The sequence below is a fragment of the Lagenorhynchus albirostris genome, chromosome 17, assembly GCF_949774975.1.
Source record: "Lagenorhynchus albirostris chromosome 17, mLagAlb1.1, whole genome shotgun sequence".
Taxonomy (NCBI): Eukaryota; Metazoa; Chordata; class Mammalia; order Artiodactyla; family Delphinidae; genus Lagenorhynchus; species Lagenorhynchus albirostris.
In genome coordinates this window covers 57,263,369-57,279,963 of record NC_083111.1, presented here as the reverse complement: position 1 = coordinate 57,279,963, position 16,595 = coordinate 57,263,369, and the positions used below count along the sequence as shown (strand labels likewise).

At 34.2% G+C, this 16,595-nt stretch overlaps 1 protein-coding gene and 1 pseudogene across 3 annotated transcripts in view; both read left to right on the top strand.

Moving 5' to 3' along the window:
* CSMD3 (CUB and Sushi multiple domains 3) overlaps window positions 1-16,595 on the top strand; it is a 1,076,690-nt gene that overhangs the window by 796,357 nt on the left and 263,738 nt on the right. For all 3 annotated transcript variants that reach the window (XM_060127236.1, XM_060127235.1, XM_060127234.1), the window contains 3 exons: window positions 3,445-3,583; window positions 6,905-7,092; window positions 14,929-15,123. In XM_060127236.1, the coding sequence (XP_059983219.1) occupies window positions 3,445-3,583; window positions 6,905-7,092; window positions 14,929-15,123 (522 nt within the window). The remainder of the gene's footprint in view (window positions 1-3,444; window positions 3,584-6,904; window positions 7,093-14,928; window positions 15,124-16,595) is intronic.
* LOC132508405 (small ribosomal subunit protein mS31-like) lies at window positions 15,612-16,295 on the top strand (annotated as a pseudogene).

The window sequence follows — 16,595 nt, the reverse complement described above, 5'->3', positions numbered from 1 at the left end:
AAAAGGGAAGAATCGTAGGCCTCTAGCTTGGGAATATATGTGGTTGGATGATAGTGCTAACCAAACAACCTAGGAACACAGGAGAAATTTGAGTTGAGGTTTGGATATGTTGGATATTCTGTGTTTGATGTACCCACAGTGATCAGGTAGAGATAGCCAGTAAGCACTTGAGCATATGGTTTAGAATTAAGCAGAGGAATCTGTTGGAGATGATAGGAAAAAGGGGTTATCAGTATGTAAGTGGAAGATAAACTCATAATTCGGACATGATCAACAAGGAAAAATGTAATAGCATGAAAATTAGAGACGATTAGGTAAGGAATTCAGGAGAATACCAAAATTATAAGATGAAGTGAAAGAAGTGCCAATAAAATTGAGATCTGTACAAAGACATCAGAAGAAAATTAGAAGTGGAGTTCCAAAAACGAGGAGAGTGAATTTACGGTGAAAGTCAACAGATAAGGATGACTGCAGATATGAAGAGAAAGATAAAGGCGAAAATACCCTCCTATATTAGTCAATACAAAAGTCATTTGAGGATGAGCTAGGGAGTGTTATGTGTGGGAGGCTCGGAGGCTAAGGGAAATAGCAATGGCTGGAGAGAGCAGGAGAGGTGGGAAGGACCACATAAAGACATCTAGAGTCCTTAAACAACAAAAAGGTTGTTGTCTCTCTAAACATAATTTCAAATAAAAAAAAAATTCTAAGCCTGAGATAAGTTTTTTCAGGATGAATACTTTGGTACTTTTCTTCAAGATATAACTTAAGAAACTATTTTTTCCCAGTGACCTGCTTTGCTAATCATGTTAGTCTGCCTACAGGTACATATAGTACATAGGTGATGAAAGAGAGAATGAGATTAGACTTCCTTTTCAAAAGGTGTAGTTGTAAAATAAAAAACAAATTCAAAATAGTGAGGAGAGACTTTTATTAACAAGGAATTATTGTACAATTTTACTTTTGTAGTGTATGGAAATATCAAATCACTATGTTATACACTGAAAACTAGCAGTGTTGTAGGTCAATTATAATTCAAAAACAAACAAACTCATAGAAAAAGAGATCATATTTTTGGTTACCAGAGTCAGGGGGTCGGGGAGAGCTAATTGGATGAAATTGGTTCAAAAGCACAAACTTCCTGTTTCAAGATTGATAAGTACTGCGAATGTAACATACACCGTGATATGTGATGCTGCTGTATGTTATCTATGAAAGTTGTTAAGAGAGCAAATCTTAAGAGTTCTCATCACAAGGAATTTTTTAAATTTTTTCTTTAATTTTGTAACTATATGATAAGACAGACGTTCACCAAACTCATGATGGTGATCATTTAAAAACTAAAAAGGATTTTTATAGTGTGTGGGTAGTGGTACTACTATGATAGGGAGAGCAATGTGATGGTGAGATCTTCCAGCACCTGAAGAATTCGGAAAAGGGGATTTTTCTTTTATAGAGAGGAGTACACAAGGCTGGAAAGAACCAGGTGTGGGGAAGTGAAATGAAAGAGTGGCCCAGAATGCTGTACTCTGAGTCCAGCCTATCCTCAGGAGGGGTTGTGTGCTCACTCAAGGCTGAGGGAGAGCCAGAGTTCAAGGACCTAGAGAAAGGAGAGAAGCTTGACCAAAGTTTGGTTACAAGCAGTTTATTATGATTGATCAGTGAGGTCAAGCAATTCAACTAATCATTTGAGTCGAAGAATGGGAATTTGCAGGGTCCATGTCTGGTCTTGTCATAGGAAAATGAGGGGGCTTATTTAAAGGATTTTATCAAAGACCTGATAAGTGAATCTTATCTGAGTCAGATGGTGAAGGGTGGTTCTTCACAGTGAACCCATATAACCAAACACAAAAGGGTGAGGGGATTTCTTAACCATCAGGTAAAATTCAACATTTTCAGTTGAAGAAAAGGTGAAAGGAAATAGGCTAGAGGAAACTTTGTTTTATTTTTAGGATGAAAGAGACTTGAACACCTGTGGACAAAGGGGAAGAAACCAGAGAGAATAAAGGAGACAAATGAACACCGGTTCTGGAGAAGGAAGAGAGATTGTGTGATTGAGTCGAGGGTGTTATCCTGATTAATAGGAGGGACTCGTTAAATATTCAGGAAGCGTTGAAGTTTGAATAGGGAGAACTAAAGTTGAGATAGTTTGTTTAATCATTTGATACACCACAAAAACCATACAGGTGATAGGTAAGTCGTGGTAAATAAGGCTCAGCAAATAAATATTCTCAGTAGAGGAGGTCATCTACTGTGACTGAGGCACTGAGACAAAGGTAGCAGAGGGTCATGGGGAAATGTATCAATAATAGCAGACATCCATTATTTAAGATGGTAAAAATTACCAAATTCTAATGATGATATTGCATATCTAGGCTCAGGCAAAGAACAAATATCTGAAATGTTACCAGAACCAAAATTCTCCTCCTTCCAAAAACCAGTTTTATGCTGTCAAGAGAATCCCGTATGCCTTACAACTGAATGGTAAAATTGATCTGAGGAAAACTATATTTTTAAAACTCAGATAACAATGATGATGTGGTGATTATGTGTAGGAGATGTCATTACATCATGAGAATCCCAATCTCGGTCTCAATCTCTCTCTTTCTCGGTGCGCATACCTATATTTACATCCCCACTCTCACACTCCACCACCAGGGCCCTCCATATCTTAATTTATCTATTTTTCTGCAGCTGCCAACTTTGTGTAATATATTATTTCCTGATCAAGCTGTGTTTAACAAACTCCGACAATAATCCCGTGAAGAATCTAATCTCTGAATTTCTCTGACAGTTTTTTGAGACTCTCCTTTGAAGTGTTACAGAAACCTTTGTTTGGGCCACAGTAATAACAACTGTCTATTTTCATCAACAAGTCAGGCAACTAGAATTTAAGAATATCCTAACACTCAGTATAGGAGTAAAGTGCTATTGGTTCTCAGATAGTTATCCATTTTCACTCATTAACCATTATCAAAGCCTCTTCCTCTGTAAATAAAGGTAGCAGGGAAGATTTGAAAATGAGCTAAATACCTCATATTCTATTATTCCACTTATTATTAGAGATTTTGTTTTGCTTTGTTTTGTTTCTATCTTTTTTGCAGTAACCTTCAGATTTTTTCCTAGTAACCAGGGTGAAACCATTTTTACTCCTCTTCTTAATGCTTTTCTTTTACATGAAACAAAATAGTAATAGAAAGGGAAAGAAATATAACTTTTTCTTATTGTTTGAAGCCAGTAAAGGAGCTAAATTCAATGTATGTATGTATGTATTTAGTATTTTAATTGTCTTTCTTGAAAGATAATGCAGTATTTAAGCATCCAGTACTGTAAAAAATCATCTGTACAAAACCTAAACTTTTTTAAATAAGTGTTTTTACAAATACTGATATATAATACATTTTATTAATCACTTAAGGGGTTTTGTTTGTTTGTTTTAAATTAAAGCACCCTGTGGAGGCAATTTAACAGGATCTTCAGGCTTTATTCTTTCACCAAACTTCCCTCACCCATATCCCCACAGCAGGGACTGTGACTGGACTCTCACCGTGAACACAGACTATGTTATCTCCTTGGCATTTATCAGGTGAGTTCCCGTACATTTCCACATTTTAAAAATCTTTTTGCTCATTTGCTTTAGCATTTCACTAGGCAAATTTTTATTTCTCTACATGACATTTTTTAGGGTTTTTTTTTTGTTGTTGTTTTTTTACCGATTTCAATGCTAATATTTTGCAATAAACAGTTTACAAATTCCTGTATAGTAGCACAGATGCCAATGTAGTTCTGAAGGCTACAGAACTACAGATGGTGAGCATCTTTCACCAGTTTCCAATATAGAGGAGATGTGTTAAAGGTTGAGTAGCTTACTGATTGTCACGAAATGCTCTCTTTATAACATTTCCTCCCTCCCTGAACTTACCATCACTGTTTCAAAAAGTTCTGTTTGTCCTAAACTTAAAGATTAAAAGGTCAGTATTTCAAGGAATTTTTTCTCCCATATGTGTACCACCGAAAACTTTTTTGAAGTATCTAAATACCCATAGGTGCAGCACCACCACTGGACTTGGGAAGATACATATTCTACCTACTGTCCTTCCTGGTGGTCTCATTAGTCAAGCTGACAAGAATTTGTTGGATCATTTTCCTGTACTCTCTCAGCAGAACTTGCCTCCTGATAGAACTTAACATGAGGTGTTCCAAAATTTACATTTGTTATTTAGCAGTATCAGCTGCAGGGTTAGCTTAGTACTGAAGCAGTAGAGGATACAGTTTCCCGTGTGGCAAAGAAACCACTGAGTTTGAGCCCCAGCTCTGCCGCTATCATTTGTGTTACCTTGGGTAAGTTATTTATATGAATGAGCCTCTGTTTCCTCACATGGAGCTAACAGCTGTTTCACAGAACCTGACCTTACTCTTTTCCTTAAGATTTCAATGGGAATGTTAGGTACCAGCAACTTAAAGCGTTTCTAACTAGAAATGTTCCTAATCTTCAGTGTCCAAGACTGATGTCTGTTGGCTCTATTAACACAGCCCCTTCTTCTGCTAGCATGTCAAAGGTGCTTGTTATTTATGTAAAATATTAAGCTGAAAAATCTTTCTAATATGTTGAAGCCAGGTTTAAAAAAAGAAATTAAAAAAAGGATAATTCAAACTCATGAAAAATTTAAAAAGTAAAAATATATGGAATTATTTCTATAATTTGTAGTGATACATTGATAATTGGTAATAACAAAGCAACAATGATGACAATGTTAGTTATATGCCAGGACCCAGTTATAAGACAGTTTCCTGAAGTAAGTACTACTTTTCCCATTTCTACAGTAGAGGAAATGACAGTACCAACATTAGAAATGTCAGGGTGTATGATACAGGGCTTAGTTTACTTAAAAAATTTATTGTAGTTAATAACTGAGTGGTAGAAGGCTGTATTACATGAAGTGCATGACCAAAAGTTGATTTCCAGCTGTGTCATTTATTATGTGATCTTAGGGAGACCACTGACGTTTTAGGGCCTCATTGGGAAAATGGAAATGATAATCTCTTCCTTATACCAGAGGATTATTGACAAGACCAAGTTAATATTTATGAAAGTGCTTTGTAAAATAGAACATACTATTGGAATGTACTATCTTTCCAGTTTTTAAGGAAAAATAATTATTATAGCTAACATTCTAAAGGTTCCTAGAAAAAGACTATTTTTTGTTTTATTCTCATTTCCAGAGAAGTTATAAATCAATATTTTGAATTATTTATTTGAACCCAAACTAGAAATTTAAAACAAAAAATACTGAAATTACTATTGTTAAATAGGCTTTTGGCCTTCCAAAGATGGTACATTTAGACTATACTTACTATATCCTTTACAAAGAACTTGTTTCTAGTGATTCTTCCAATAGTGAGATAGGTAAGGAAATTGTAATTCTCATCGAACCTTAACGATAAAAGACATGACTTTCAGAAAGTTGTGTTTTACCCCAGAACAAGGGTAGTAGGTAATGAAATAAGACCTTAACCACTGACTTCTGCTACATTACCAAAATTCAGGCCTCATACTCACTGAAAGGTTTCAAGAGTAATTAACTGAATCAGACATGTGAAGCTACTATTAAAACAAAATATAACAATATGGTGGTCCCCCAGTTTTCTCATGTTGCATTGTCCCTTTTATACGGGAAGTTGGTAACCTCTGCATTATCCCAGTCTTTCTTCACCACTATTTATGTGCAAGTAAACTAGCTAGATTCCTCTCCCTTGTACATGTATACATAAAGGATTAGAATTGTGGAAACAACCTCTATCAATCTAGTGGATTTGGAAATAGTATCTCCCAACCTAGCAAGTTTTTTGTTTAGATGCAGAGGTGGTAAAACTTGACAAAATAGTTTCTCCATTGATGGATGTTTAACAACAGCAAGGTTTATTGGTTTTATTTTATATCATGAACTTCTTGACTTTTCTTAATGACCCACTTGAGTCCATCCTTTCCTCTGCCACAGTATGAGTTAGGTAATAGACACATGATTACATGTCTTCTGCCTTCTAAGTATGTGGGTTCTATAATCACTATGGGACAATTCTCATACTTTGAAGGTTTTAAGGCAAGTTTATCATGCAAATTTTGCAATATTCAAATATTGATTTGAATAGTTTACATGCTAAAATGTCTTTATTCACACACTAATTTTGATGAAGAGTGTATTGGTTTGATTTGCCTATACTAGGTTCTAAAAGAAGAAAATATGTTTACTTTCAGGAAAAAGAATACCTAGTACAATGTGTGGTGCTTTGAGTAATTTAAATGCAAATTTTGTCTTTCCAACTTTTGTTTGATCTGACATGTTGAGGTGAATTTTAAAACAGCAAAAATGCTCTTAAATTTTGAAGTTCAAGGGAAATAGTACCATTGACAGACAAAAGAGAGGTTGCATTTTTATGATGTAAAATATCTGAAAGAAAAATTTTTAAAAATGGTTATTGTCTTACACATTTTACTGATATAAAGTAACTTGCATAAGGATATGTAGCTAACAAAGGCAGAAGCAATGCTTGAACCTAAACTCTGACTCCAAATCCTGTATCCTTTCATCAGCTTATAAACTGTTTGCCTTACAGTCATTTTTATTCCCTATAGACACAATGCCAACTTAGAAATATTTGAAAATATCAAGGTGTCTTTTCTCTTTTCCAGTGCTTATTTGATATGCATATTCAGTGTGCTGTTGCCAGGTGAATTTTCAAATTAGCTTATTTTGACAGGGTCTGTTGTTATTTTTAAAGATATTGATTGAATTAATATATGATTATGTGACTATTATGCTTAATACCTTAGTAATAACCATTCCACTTTTTTCTTTCTCTCTCCCTTTCTTTCTTTCTTGCTTTCTTTCTTTTTCTTTCATTTTAGTTTTAGCATAGAACCAAACTATGACTTCCTCTATATATATGATGGACCAGACAGTAATAGCCCACTGATTGGAAGTTTTCAAGACAGCAAGTTACCAGAGAGAATAGAAAGCAGCTCAAATACCATGCATTTGGCTTTTCGGAGTGATGGATCTGTTAGTTACACTGGATTTCATTTAGAATATAAAGGTAAATGTGAACATTTGATTTTAGCATCATGATTTAAATTTTGAACATTTTATACAGAAGAATAATGTTGTATTGACCATTGTCAGATGTTAGTAATATATGCATTTCTTAATACAGACTACCTACAATTCAGCTCACAAAAGAGTTCTCACTGTAGACTTTTCCTATGAGTGAGAAGGAAATTAGCATTTTCCTAATTACTACCAAAGGAAATGTATCAGGCAAACAAATAAGCAATTAGTATACTGCAGGAGTTGGCTGAGACCACAAAATATTTCTTAAAAAACAAAGTCATTTTTTGGAAGCTGAGGATTCACTCAAATATCAGGTATTCAGAGACTACTCTCAGTGATAAAGAGAATACTCACAAAGTATACTACTCACAAAGTATTTTGACAATCATGTTTCAGAAAATGTCAAAAAATATTTAAATATGTCAATATTCAGAATAGGGTAAATTGTGATGATGATAATATTTTAGAATATTTCTGCAAGTATTTAAATGAATCAATATTACAATGCTCTGGATATTTATAAATATATTTTTCTTAAGTTTTATATTCAATGACTATAAGGACAAATTAGATCTTAGTTGTTTAAAGTTAAAATTTATTTTTCAGTAGTTGAGTCCATAAAGGACAAACTGATAAAGGGATCATTTGAGTTCTGAAAATGCATACTTTGAATTTATTACTTACTGCTTAGATTTTCTTTTTTTAATTATGAAATATTTTCAATAGCTAAAAATTATACAGAATAGTAAAACAAACTTCAAAGTATTTACCATCCAACTTGACAAACATGGTGCCATATTTGCTTCAGATCTTGTTATTCTTGTTTTAATAAATATAATATTACATATACAATTGAAACTCCTTCTGAATTTGCACTGGGAAGAAGGGTTTGTTTCCTCAGGGCTGTCAAAGGAAGTCAAGATAAATTCCACAACTTCCCATGGCATGCATGGCATGGGTTAAGGAAGGCTTTTTTAGGGAAAGGAAAAACAAGTCAGCCGGAAACAGTTGTTTGGAGCTCTCCAATATGTCCATCATTACTTGGAAATGCTTGCCAGAGCAAGGTATCTGCTCAACACTGACATGATATGGACTTCATTCTGATGGAAAGATTGAACCCTCTATGGGTCTCTCATCTTACAGAGCAAAGTAAGAAAATGGCCTGCTCAGTGGGAGAATATATGAGCTATTTGCTACCAAACAGTAAGGATTTAGGGTGCCAGCTATTTATTGGGGTTGTATGAAAATACTAGCTGCTCCAAACCAGGGGATCATGGGAAAGCTTAGACTTTGTGACTATGGTTTAGGAAGCATTGGTCTTATGGAGAGTTGAACTTGAGCAACATTCCAAAACTCTCCCACTGGAAGAGGCATATGTTAAGATTTGTTTTGTGGCCTCTTATATGGTCAGTTTTTATGCATGTTCCCTGTGTGCTTGGAGAAAAGAGTGTCATTCAATTTATGGGTGCAGTTTTTTATATATACTCATTAAATCAAGCTCTCTAATTATATTTCTCAAATATTTATGCCCTTGCCATTTTTGAAAAATCTGCTTGGCCTAGCAATTATTGAAATAGTTAGGGAAATCTATTATAATTCTTAATTTTTAGTTTTTTTCTTAAAATTCTAGTGATTTTTGTTTTATATATTATGGGAACCTATTTTTAAGTACATATATATTGTATTTTTCTCATTTTTTTGATGTACTGAGTTTATTAATATTTATTCGCTTTTTTGATCATATTTTGAGCTTTCTACTCCTTTTGATTTTTCTATCCTATCAAAATTTTCTCCTTTTATCAAAGTCATATCATTTCTTGATATTTTATTGTTCAGTTATTTGCTTATTTATTTAATATACACACTCCCATTGATGCCACTAAATCCCTACATATATACTAAAATACAAGCTTCTTAAGAGCAAGAACTCAGTTTATTTACCACTATACAATGAGTGCCTTAGAATAATGCCTACACATTGTAATTGTTTGATAATTATTTAACCGATTGATTTTGAGTTGCTTAAAGAGGTGTTTTCTATTTTAAGTCAAGACATAATTAGAATCATAACATTATTGAAATGTAGGAAACCTTAGAGACACATTCATGTCCTGCATTTTACAAATGAGAACTTGACTCTTTAGGAGTAGCTGCTTATATCTGCAAGGTGATAGGCTTATAAACAAGACCTGTTTAGGAAGAAAGGAAGGAAGCAAGGAAGGAAGGAAGGAAGGAAATGAAGGAAGGAAGGAAGGAAGGGAGGGAGGAAGGAAGGGAGGGAGGAAGGAAGGGAGGAAGGGAGGGAGAGAGGGAGAATGGGAGAGGGAGAGGGAGAAAAAGAGAGAAAGAGAGAAGAAAACTGTAAGCAAGTCAGTAAAGCTAGGTTCTATTGTGAATTAGTATTTAATAAAACATTTCCAGAGATCCATAGGACAACAGACACAGGAAGAATGCCACAAATTCTACCATACTCAGGGCAGATTGTGCTAATGTGTTACAGCACTCTTTCTCATGGAAACTGAACTTGACTTCACAATCCTTTCTCTACATTCCAGGTAGCCATTACTAAATCCATGTAATTTAGCACTTGAGATAAAACCTACTTGCCATATCTCAGCTGAATGTATTTCCCTTCCTGTTTCCTGTCTTGATCAATTTCCATGTCCCATTATTTCCAAAAGGTTAAGATTTATGCTGCCATAGGAAAAGGGACACCAATGCAATGTTTTTTTAAATAGGACAATATTTATTACTCATTATGTAATACTTTATTCTAGTTACAATGATTAACTCTTTCAATATAGTATCTCTGTCTTTCCCTTTAGCAGACACACTTATAAATGCAAAAAAATGTTAACTAATAGCATTATGAGATAAGTATTGCTATCCCTATTTTACAAATGACAAAATTGAGAATCAGATTGTTAAAATGAATTGCATAAAATGACATAAATTATTACTTCCAATAAGAGTAAAGGCAAATAAAAATATAAGAGTACAGGCAGAGAGAAATACATAAGCATTCCATGAACTATAATTCTTCTCCTTGGACCCTACAACTACTCCCCACCATCCTCAGCTACTACACCAGTGCCCACTTACACACAATTTCATGAGGTCTTATTTTTGTACTCCAGATGGTATTTCTTTACAAAGTTAGTGCTGAGTTATGATACTCTCCAAATCCAACCTAATTAATTTTCTGGACTGGCCCTCAAAATTCTCATCTGTAGGGAAATTCCATCCCCCACTTCAGGGTCTCCAGGATCTGTCTTTTCCTATCAACCTCCCTATTTCTTAGAAACTGTTACCTCTTTAATAGTCTAGTTCCTTAAAGCTAATAAAGTAGTCTTGATGTTTATTTCTGCCATAGGCAAACAAACATGTCCGAATTTTCAAGATAAAATGTGCACCCCCAAAATGAATTGACGTATAACTGGATGTCCTGGATAGTAAGAACTATTCCTCTGTCATTTGTAATTCATGTTATATACTTTGACTCTATTGATTTCTGTTAGCACTGAAAAAGTAAAGCTTTTAAGTCCTGACTTGCTCTAAATAATGGTATTAGTAGGTCTTTATTTAAAAAGCCATAGGTCCAGCACCTACCTCTATTAGAGCTCACACCAGAGTATAGTTGCCATTGCTTGTGTTCATACCTATCTATACATCTCCCTCTTGAAGATAGACTGAATCTTATTTCTGTTTGCTTGCAAATACATAGTAGTTGTGCAAAGCATTTGAACAGTGAACAAATGCTATAGTCAAACATCACAAATACACAGCCTTGCTAACATGGATTCTAGAAGGAATACCATTTTACATTTACATAAAGCAAATGGTGGATATGCTCCAGTGTTGTAGACAGTAGTAAACTGGAGCAAAGAAGTAGACGTTTGAAGGTAAGGGGAGATGTTTTGCTAACTTGAAAGCAATGTCCCCAAAGAGTTTAAATCAGTCTTGTCTCCATTTATCTTAATGTAATTTCAATGAGATACAATATTAAGAAATTCATACTTGGATACGTATTTTATTTTAAACAATGCTCTCTTTTGCATTGTTTTTGTATTAAGGCTATTTTAAATGATGTCAAGTATGTTTTAAATATTTATAATATTTAATAAATGTGACTCATAGTAGTGATATCTATATTATTTTAACAAAATATATTATTTACATGAAGGAGAGAGAATATATACAGTCTTGTGCTACTGAAAGGGACCTCCTGGCAGCTGGTGTTTTAGCTGATAGGGGATGTCAATTTATATGCACCAAAAATCTGCAGTAGCAGACTTAACAATGGTGGTTTATATATGGCATAAGTTAGCCACCTTCTCCACGAACCTTAATGTATCATGAGTTACTTTCTAAATTAACATATGACTTTAAGGTAAGATACATCTTTTCACAGAGCAACCTATTACATTTCAGCTTTACCCTGAGGTGTTCTGCACCAATTGTTTAATTTACATTTTAGCAATGTTTTCCAAAATAAAAGAGATACATGTGTGGTTTATATTTATTTTCAAAAAGCACCTTGGGAAATCTGGCCCTCTGTGAACTATGGGTCTGCCAATAGAGAGAGCCTCTCGGGACTTATTATGATCATATGAGGGGACTACAATGCATACACAGCTTGAAGGGAGTTTAGCCTTATTATAATAACATCTGTGAGTCTTTATTAATAAAATGAAAACAAGAACATAGTAAAGCTTTAATTTTTCCCATTGGATCTTCTTCAAGACACATTTTTCAGCATTCTAATGTCAAACTTTTTCATTAAAATAAGCATTTACAATACTTTAATTTCATGTGGAAGAAATTCTGAAAAATAATTTTTTTATAAAAATGAAAAACAAATCTATAGCTAAGATATAAGCTCTATTGCTTATGATCACTTCTGTCTTCCAGCAGACATCATCTAATATGCTTTATTTGGAGAATATAAAGCAAGGGGCTCTTTTACCTGGGATCTATTCAGTAGGCAAATTACTATTATAAATTTTAATGATTCATAAAATGAATTATTCATAAAGTAAATTATTTTATTAAATTAATTATTCATTAAAATACTATCAACTTGTCTGCCTCACATTTTTTTTCTAAAACTAAAATCATCTTTCCATCTGCTTCCTAGCCCTTTATATAAGGATTCTCCAGATGTTCTCAAAATTTCCAGATGTAATTGCTGTGGCATACAGGGAAATAAACAAGGGCAGTATTATTCATAGAAAGCTATTTATAGAAAGCTAATCCTTTAAATTCAAGGATTTAAAGCAGTATGTAAACATAATAATGAGATAAATGAATACTATCAAAATGAGGCTAGCAATATAAAATTGTTACAGAAGCAATATTTTTAATTTGTCAACCATGTTTCCCTTTCCTCCAAAAGTAGGAGGTTTGTATCATATTACAGATTCACTGATATGTCACTGAAAATTTGGGGAAAACTTTAAAGAAGGAAAAAAGCAAACTTTTCAAAAGATGAATGTTAGGCAGTTAGACTTGTCAAAGAGATTAATCCTTTTAAATAGTAATTTCAATCCTTTTCTCTCAAGGAATTTAGTTCAGTTTCATGAAGGACAGCTGTAAGTGTTAGGTTGCTGTTCTGCCTAAAAATTACATTGTGTTTTCCTGCTTATTTAAGAAAAGGATCAATATCAGGTTTTATTCCTAAAAATTAAACAAACCAACCTCTGCAACACCAAATCCTCATTCTTAGTGACCAAAGAACCTACTGGTTTTTTCCTTAAAATAGTATCATATGCATATTTTATCTGGGAAGAAATATAATTCCTTGGCCTGGGGAGCAATTTTTTATTGAAATCTGAATATGATATATGAAATACAAATTTCTTGTGCTGGTGTGTGTATGCATGCTTGTACATGCCTTTGGGAGATCAAGTTATTTAGTTTTGGAGTGAAGCTCAGAAATCAGGTTTATCGGACTTAACAAGCTCTAGTACAACTTCCCCCTTCATGTCTCTCATCTCCCTTTCACCTAGTCTGCTCATTACCCTTCAATGCTCAGGTTAGATGTCAGTTCTTCAGGAAGGTTCTGAATGCTTCTCCTTATGCAGCACACATCACAATCACAAGTATTTATTTAGTTATTTTCTTTATAGACTGTAAAAGCCATGAGGGCTAGAATATTTTTTCATTGTCCACTGCTGTATTTCTGTTGTTAGTTGGATAATGGACTCTTAAGTATTTGTTGGAAAGAAGGAAGGAAGGAAAAAAAGTGGACCTTTTCCATTCCTCCGGTATTCTAAATATTAAAATCATGTAAAAGTTTGTTTCCACCATTTCCTCTTCTTTTTTGGCTGCGTTGGGTCTTCGTTGCTGCACACGGGCTTTCTCTAGTTGTGGCGAGCAGGGGCTACTCTTCACTGCGGTGCGTGTGCTTCTCATTATGGTGGCTTCTCCTGTTGCGGAGCACCGGCTCTAGGTGCCAGGGCTTCAGTAGTTGTGGCTCGTGGGCTGTAGAGCACAGGCTCAGCAGTTATGGCGCACGGGCTTAGTTGCTCCGTGTCATGTGGGATCTTCCCGGACAGAGCTCGAACCCATGTCCCCTGCATTGGCAGGCGGATTCTCAACCACTGTGCCACCAGGAGAGTCCCCCACCGCTTCCTCTTTAGTTGAATTCAGAGAAGTCTATTGAAGTATTTTTTCCTAAAGCATAAATTTCTCATCATTTCCTATAAATGTTGAAGCACTTTGCACTCTGCAAACTTTAATGAATGGAATAAAAATATTTTTTCTGTTAAAATAAATCAGATTTTGATATATTATAACAATATGATTTCTGTAATAGCTGAACACCAAGATATTGTTGACTTAAATTCCAGTGATTCCACGAGTCCTATCCAAAGATACACCCACCTCCTGAATTCCCATTAATATAAATTCTAATGTAGAAAATCACATTTGTTATCTTGAATTTGCGATGGCCCTTACATTGCTCATCTCTCTTATTTCTTAAGTAATCTATAATAATAATAAAATGGAAATATTAAGGTGTTACCCAGATCTGTTAACAACACAGTGTTCTACTACTTATTTACCAGAATGGATGAACTAATCTGTTTCTCTACATATTTTCAAAACATTCTCTCAGTCTCTCTAGTTTACTACCTGGGTCCACAGAAAACAGTTCTTTGTTGTGAATGGACTTTACTTTTCAATTTGTCTGTTACTATTAGCTTTGAAAGTTATTGGCTTTGACATAGACTCTCTGTCCAAAAAGATCATGGTTTGGATATTATAAAGATTTTGTTATTCTGTTTTAATGGGCAGACCTCTGACAGAAATGTGGGGAATGAGGTAGGTTAAGAGAAATGGGCAGAGACATAGGGGCTTTTACTTTCTTCCTAGTGATGAACTGAGATCAACATAGGCAGTAGTACTGTATCTATGTTCAGTCACATGGAATGAGTGTACATCATTTGGGGGGAAGATCTTTTAAATAATGAAATATTAAATAAAGAAATAAGTTATTTTCCAAAATAATTCATTTAAAATACTTATGCATGGATTATAGCACATAATTTATAATAAACCACAAAACCCTGTTTGACCATAAATATTAGATACTGATTTTAATGAAAAGACCAATGAAGAATTTTATCTTTTACTAATCATTGTGAATTAGCAAAACGTCAGATATGGTTAAGGACTACTTTGTACTTTGAGACCTCAAACAGGCAGAAAGGATGTTGGTGCTTTCTGTTTATCTAGAGGTAGAAATGAAGAAATATTAAAAGTTTCATAGAATATTGTATTTTAAAGTAATTAATTTTATATCAACATTGTTTTACAGCAAAACTCCGAGAGTCCTGCTTTGATCCAGGCAACATAATGAATGGCACCAGACTTGGAATGGATTATAAATTAGGGTCAACAGTCACCTATTACTGTGATGCTGGCTATGTTCTTCAAGGTTATTCAACACTCACCTGTATCATAGGAGATGATGGAAGACCTGGATGGAATAGAGCCTTACCAAGTTGTCATGGTAAGAAAATACTTTTTGACTGAGTTTTTATTATTAGAAAGAATCAAGAAATGTTTAAACCTGCTTCTGTTTTTTTTTAAAAAATCAACCATTTAAAACACAGTCTACAAGTGTGGTATAGGCAATGCAGAGATTTTATCAAGGATTTTAAAATTGGATTCTGTAAAGAAATGGTTTTGAAAAAATGCTCATATTCCCAGGTGTCTCTAAAACAATGTGCACATTATAGTATGCCAGCTGTCTGAGAGCAGGGATATTACCTCTTCTGTTCATTTGTGTGCCCTCAGGATTTAAAGGAGTACCTGAGACTTCAGGTACTCAGGAAATACTGACTGAGTAAATGAGGAACAGACACACTGAAACTGACATTTCAACAAAAGTAGATAAATGCAATAACAAATATTATCAAAAATCAGTGATAAATCTTTATCTGAAATAGGGATATAGAAAAATAGACGTTTTTCCTAAGGATAGGTTGTCTAAAAACAATGACCAAATTGGAGCTACTCAGGCAGCTCCAGCAGCATGAGGAAGACCCAAGGGCACAAAAAGATGGAGAAATACCTAAAATTAATTTCAGTAACATAATATCAGATATGAACGTTGCCAGATCTACTACAGCTAGAGTTACTAAAAGACCAGTACATCAGTTTCAGCGTGCTGAAGGATCTGACAATGATCATAGCCAGGAGAAGATCACTTATCTTAGAAAAAAATCTTAGGAAAAATATATTCAAGAAGAGACTTAATATCTTTGAGATTAAGGCAGTTAAAAGAGGCACCTGAAACAGAAACATCACCTTCACTTGGGATATGGAATTTGCTAAGCAGTTAGCCACAATAAATGAACAGCCCTTTCAGAATGGTTTTGAACAGATGACCTAGTGGACAAAAGAAGGGAAACTGTGGGAGTCCCCAGTTAACAAGGAAGCAGGTCTTAATGATGATGGTTCAGAAATTCATGGATATATATTTCTTGATAATAACTGGAGGATTTTCCAAAATAAGGGCCAATCCACCATTTCATAAAGCTGGTTTCGTGTGGCCTTTCCAAAAACCCATATCAGAGTGTTACACAGAAGTGGAACACAGAGTGGTTTAAAAATTATTTTAATGAAAAACAAGTCATTCTCAAGGAAAGTTACGTACAACTCAGTTGCAGACCCTGGTAATTTTAACTTCAAGCTCTTGGAGATGGGTATTATAACTAAATAAAACAGTTTTACTAGTAAAAGCCTAATACTGCATGTTCAAAAATCACATACTTATACATAACTCTTTTTTTTTTTTTGGCTAGAAAACCAAGTTTTTGTTTTTTGTTTTCATTTTGAAGCTGAAATGTGCAGTGTATCAAAATTAAGGATTTTGACAAATCTAAAAGTCATGTGACATTTAACAATTGTATTGAATCCTCAAATGGCTTTTCATTTATATGTCTTTTTAATTGATATCCCATTGCAATCAACTTTGCT